This window comes from Elephas maximus, chromosome 7, assembly GCF_024166365.1.
Source record: "Elephas maximus indicus isolate mEleMax1 chromosome 7, mEleMax1 primary haplotype, whole genome shotgun sequence".
Classification (NCBI taxonomy): domain Eukaryota; kingdom Metazoa; phylum Chordata; class Mammalia; order Proboscidea; family Elephantidae; genus Elephas; species Elephas maximus.
The window spans coordinates 57,628,966-57,635,224 of record NC_064825.1 but is presented as its reverse complement, the minus strand read 5'-3'; the positions used below and the strand labels follow the sequence as shown (position 1 = coordinate 57,635,224).

General features: G+C 41.3%; 1 protein-coding gene across 1 annotated transcript; it reads left to right on the top strand.

Annotated features, from left to right (window-relative positions):
• Positions 1–5,040: 5,040 nt before the first annotated feature.
• On the top strand, positions 5,041–5,985 carry LOC126079206 (olfactory receptor 51I1-like). Its single transcript, XM_049890137.1, has one exon. It carries the CDS (start codon positions 5,041–5,043, stop codon positions 5,983–5,985), a length of 945 nt encoding a protein of 314 aa, XP_049746094.1.
• The last annotated feature ends 274 nt before the right edge of the window (positions 5,986–6,259 follow it).

The following is a 6,259-nucleotide window of genomic DNA, read 5'->3' as shown; positions in this document are numbered from 1 at the left end:
ATTTTCCATGCAGACATAATCATGAAACTAAGAAATGTCCAGTAATGGTGATACAACTACTCTGAGACACCCCTCCCATCACATACGCTTACGATCACCACATTGTAACCAATCTAAGAAAGACATGTATATCTTTTTAAGCCAATCGCCTTAGGAGATTTTGCTACAGGAAGAGCTGCCTTATGAGTTCTCACCACAGGAAGTCCTGCCTTAAGATGATCAACTGCCAATTCAGTAACATCTTTCGATGCTCTAAGTTTGTAATTACCAATCAAGTGATGTCTTTCAATGATTTAAGTTTCTAAATACCAGACAAGTAGTATATTTCATGCCCTTTGTTTCCCCCTTATAAAATTTCAGTGCTGGGTCACCATTTTGGATTATTAGATTCCACTGCATGGCGTTCAGTCTGTCCCCAGCTCAAGCTGTCTCTTTACTTTCAATAAGTTTCTCAATTTTATATTATTCCGAGTATGGATAGTGTCTTAGTTATCTAGTGCTGCTGTAAGAGAAATACCACAAATGGATGGCTTAACAAACAGAAGCTTATTCTCTCACAGTCTAGTAGGCTGTAAGTTCAAATTCAGGGTGTCAGCTCCAGAAGAAGGCTTTCTCTGTCGGCTCTGGAGAAAGGTCCTTGTCAGCAGTCTTTCCCTGGGCTAGGAGCTTCTCTGTCCAAAGGATGTGCCCTGCTCCTGGTGCTGCTTTCTTGGGCAACCTCAGCAGAACCTGAAGAGACAAGGAATACAGGAAGCTGAGCTACCTTAGTCTCTAAAGATATGGCCATGGCCTCTGGGCTTTCAGAGGGTGGAGTTGCCACACAGATAGACTAGGAGAGATAGTTACTCTATGATAGGAGTATAATACCTGGAGCAAAATAGGCACTCAAAAATATGTTATTCTTTCATTTGCTTGTTTGATCTTAGTTGAGCTGAACAAAATGTGTGATTTTCAGGCCCTTTGTTCTTGTGGATTAAAAGGAATGCTTGCATAAAAGACATGTTTGTATGGATGATGGCATACATTTGTAAAAAATTACATAATATATTTAAATTATGCATATAAATCTGTGATGAGATTAGTTGGACATTTTGTTGATTTGTTAATGAATATGTGGGCATAAGTTTGAAAATATGTGCTTTAGGATAAGTGAGCATGAGAGTATTTTTGAAACTCTTCAAGCATGTATATTAATCTTTTTTTTATTGTGTGTTTCTAAAATTGTGTCTATATTCTAAATAACCTCTATAATTAATGCAGGAAGGCACAATTTATATGTTTGACTATCAAGATACGGGATTAGATACTTGAACATTGAGAAGCTGAATGAAATATATTTGTGTGAATCTGTACCTATCTGTGTGGTTTTGAAAGATACCGTGTGTTAGTAAATAGCTGAACGCATCTAAGGTATATCTATGAGGGTCTCAGAATGTCTATGAGTATGTGTGTGTGTGTGCACACGTGTGCATTCCCAATCAAGGAAGGATTAACATAGTAATGGATATGGATGATGACATCAGGGATGATGGGGCCAAGAGCAGAATTCTCCTGAGAGCATTTCAGTGGCCCAGCTCACTGCTCCTTGCCATCATCTTCTCCATTATTCCCACTCCTCCTCCCCCAACCACATACAAACAAGTCTTGGGATTCTGGTTCATTCATAAATTGTGAGTCATAGGACAGGGATATGATGTCACTCTGCTGGCTAAATGCACAGCACAGTCCATCCAGCAACAGGGAAAAGAAGCATCTTCTATCCAGTGAGTGTTCCCTTCTTCAGACTGCCCACCTGGGCTCTTTAGACTGTATCTCAAAGCTCAATACTCTTACTGCAACCTGAGGCAGACTCTGACCCTCATGAGCCCAAACATGAGCCAATTATGTTTCCTTCCAAAGTCCAGAATCACGGATTCTGATGCTAGGGTCTGGTTTAATTCAAAACTCTAATCCAAAACCACTCACCTTTAGGCTAAGAGGCTGCTGCATTAGATACAGATTTTGTCTTTTTAAAACCCTTTAAATTAATGTTTCCTATATCTGGCTGTTGGGTATGCAGCTTGAAAAAATCACAGAACCAAATGAAGTGAAGTCATTCAACAATTTTATTTTTAATCTTAGCTGGATCTTCAGTATTGAGTATGTCATGGGAAATAATCGGTGGGAAGATTTTTATGGGTCTGTTAATGCTTGTGCGTTCGTGGCACAGTGTGTGTGTGTGTGCATGTGTTTGTGTTTATGTGTTCAGGAGAATATAGGCATCTGAGCATAGAAGAATATTTGAAATAAGTTGGAAAATATCAATGCATAGATATGAGTCTTCTCAAATTCTGTTTCAATAGCAGTGTTTACGCACTATCAAGGGAGTACTCAATAGTTTCTGTGTATATGGATGCGATACAGTGAGAGGAGAGAGAAACTAAAAGAATAGAAAAATTCCTTCTCACAGCCCATCTACCTTCAGGGTTATAACAGATATGTGGACATTACTCAGGTTCTTCTCACCATCAAATTTCACTGTATTTATCCAGAAGGATTAGGAAGGGGATTGAGACTCTAGAAAAGAATGGAACTTTAAATTTGAAATACCAGGTACCATGGAAAGACAGTTGCAGGGACATTTTGTGGGAAAGGTTGAGAAGTCCTTTATGATATGGTTTCTCAATTTGCACCATTCTGACTGTTGCTTATTTTGCCTGGAGTTAGGCTGATACTGCTTAAGGACAAAGAAGACAGAGGAAGAGGAATCAAGAAAGGTGGTAGAGAGAGAGAAACCAAGGTAGGGAGAAAATCGGGGAGGAGTGGTACCTCTGAAGGAAGTGACCAATAGTGGAAAGGTGAGTGACCAACAGTGTTAACTCTGGTAGGGAGGCAAATAGATTAGGAGAGAGAATGCATTCATTAGATTTAGAGACAAAGAGGTCACTGATGACCACATAGAAATCAGTTTCATTTGGGACCGTGGAGTCTGGAAGCTACACTACAGTAAATTGAGAAGCAAATGGAAGACAAGTTCAGTAACACTGAATCCCTGGCACTGTAGATCTTTGAATCAAATTGGAGGTAGATCTCAGAATTGGAGAAGCAGACACATAAATGTTACCGCAAATGGCTGATTTGAGCCTCTTGCCACAAAGCCAATGCTGAGACAGGAGGAGGTAGGGAGCAAGAGGGCGTTATTGAACACCATGCTCAAGAGACAGAGGGTTCCCCGAATTCTGCCTGCCCCAAGAGGGCTGACAGGATGGTTTTGTAGAGAGAGGGTCAGGGTTTAGAGATTTCCAGAAATGTTGATTCTTCTTTGAGGTGGACATAATGACGAACTGACCTATTGTTGATGTCTAGCAGGTCTCTTATCACCATCCTGGGTTCAGTCCCAAGATAGATCCGGACTTTGCTCAGTTGTCTCAGGTCCTGATGGTATTGCTCATTGTCTTGTCCCCTGGTTTCATCAACAACAAAAATCTCGATTACCTTGTTTTTCTACAAAGGAACAATTGTGAGACAGATTCCAGAGCAAGTAATCAAAATTTTCAAAGGCTAAAGATTTAATCACGGCTTATACAGCTAAACAAGAAAATATATTTTCTTATTTTGATACTGAAACTCTAAAGAAAATGTATTTTCTCTACTTCATAAACAGATAAATTACAAATATCGCTTTGGCATCTGGAGAGAATGTTTCAAGACATTAGAGAATACGGGAAGGGTAATAGAGTGGCAGTTAGAGAGAGAGAAGTTTTTTTTTTAATGATGGGAGGAACTTGTACATGCCTTTAACTGAAGGAAAAGAAAACAGAAACGGCGAGGTTGAAAATACAATACAGTGGACTGATGAAAAAGGTCTCTGAGAGAGGTGGCAAGAAACAGAATCCTGGCGGTAGAGAGTGTGGCCTTGAAGAAGAACAGATGGCACTTTCTCACCTACCACCCATAGCCATTGAGTCTATTCTGACTCATAGTGATGCTACACAGTTGATAAAGTTTCCAAGGCTGTATCTTTATAGAAGCAGACGGCCACATCCTTCTGTGGAGTGGCTGGTGCATTTGAACTCCCAACCTTTTGGTTAGCAGTCAAGTGCTTCACCATTGTAACACCAGGCCTCCTCTCCTCAGACACCAGGTGGGTAAGAATGAATCAAGGTGTTTGTAGGTAGTGAAATGTAATCAGTCCCTCCCTTAAAACATTTGCTTCTTTAGTTTTATCCAGCTGCACACGCAGTTTGATTTCAGAAATTATCAAAGGATGAAGGTTACAATGTGAATGTGAAAGAGAGGCAAGGAGAAGAAGATGCTGGTCTTAGTGGGGGAGTAGATTTAGTAAAGAAAGTGAGAAAGGAAACGCTACTAGGCCAATAGAGCATAAGACAACTGAAGAATTTATAGAGGTATGAGAGCAAGTGCACAGACATGAGAAGAAGGGAGAAGGCATTGGTCAGAGTGTAAGAACTGAAATTTAAGATTTCAGAGGTGGATTAGTTTTTGGTGATGACAAATTCAGAGGTGACAATGGGAATGGGGGGCTAATGTGAGGTAAGGGTAAAGGTTTTTGGATCTGTAATTTTACAACTATGGAAGTTCCTTCTGTGCCATTTACCAAAATATTCCCAAAAGCATGGACGGTGTCTTTTTTCCTCTGTCTAACCTAATTTGTGTTTTCTCCCAAATCCAAAAAATAGACCTCTAGAGTGAGATGTGGAATTAGAAGGATGCTGCAATTTAAGATGCGGATTAGGAAAATTGGGTAATATTTGCTCCTATCTTGTTCCCTTGCATCTTAGGGGTACTCACTATCATCAAACCTTCACTGTTTCGTCTGTGGCTGAGACAGTACACTAACCACCGTAAATACAAAAATGAGCAAAACCAAGATGCAATCTTAAAAGACCTCGTAGTTTCGTGGAGTAGGCAGGAACACAAACACTTTCAATCTCTGACCTTTTGTGTGGAGACAGGACATTCGAAAGAAAGAAAGCGAAGACCTCCCCCAACACACCCTCTTGGCCTTATACCCAATGTGTATTCTGTCACCTGCCTACCATGTGGGGCTTCAATGTCACTCCTTTCCAGCCAGCTACTTTACAGCTGACAGGCATTCCTGGGATGCAGACAGGCCAAGCATCGCTTGCCCTGATTTTCTTCATCCTCTACCTGATCTCCATCATAGGCAACCTCAGCATTCTCAGTCTGGTGGTTCAAGAACCTTCTCTGCATCAGCCCATGTACTACTTCCTCTCTATGCTCTCTCTCAATGACCTGGGAGTGTCCCTCTCTACACTTCCCACTGTGCTTGCCACTTTCTGCTTCAATTACCGCCAGGTTGGCTTTGATGCTTGCCTGGTCCAGATGTTCTTTATCCACACTTTCTCTTTCATGGAATCAGGCATACTGCTGGCCATGAGCTTTGATCGTTTTGTGGCTATTTGTGACCCATTACACTATGCCACTGTTCTCACTAACAGCCGCATCTTGGCCACGGGCCTGGGCATCCTGGCCAAAAGTTTCATCACCCTCTTTCCATTTCCCTTTCTGGTGAAACGACTGCCCTTCTGCAAGGGCAATGTCTTGCATCACTCATACTGCCTCCATCCCGATCTCATGAAAGTGGCATGTGGAGACATCCATGTTAACAATATCTATGGACTCTTTGTGGTCATTTTCACCTATGGCATAGACTCAACGTTCATCTTGCTATCCTATGCATTGATCCTGAGAGCAGTGCTGGCCACTGCATCTCAGGAGCAGAGGCTCAAGGCACTTAACACCTGCATGTCACATATCTGTGCAGTGCTGGCCTTTTATGTTCCTATAATTGCTGTCTCCATGATCCACCGCTTCTGGAAAAGTGCTCCACCTATTGTTCATGCCATGATGTCCACTGTCTACCTGTTTGTGCCTCCCATGCTCAACCCTATCATCTACAGTGTGAAGACAAAGGAGATTCACAGGGCGATCCTCAAGGTCTTCCAGAAATCCTGGAACTGAGCAAGGCTTAATTAAGACATGCAGAAAGGACTGGAACTTGTTTGCCAACTTTAGGAATGCTAAAAGAAGGAGGAGAGAATCTTGGTAGTTGTTAACATGGGACTAATAAAAAAAAAAAATTCAACAACACAAACGTTTATTAAGCACTTATAGTGTGGAAGAATTTACTCAATGGACACCGGTCTAGTCTTTGGATTGTGAGCAAATAATTCTGCTAGTTGTTGAGTGTTACAATGTTGCGCAAAATTATACTGTTAAGTAAGGAAATAGATAT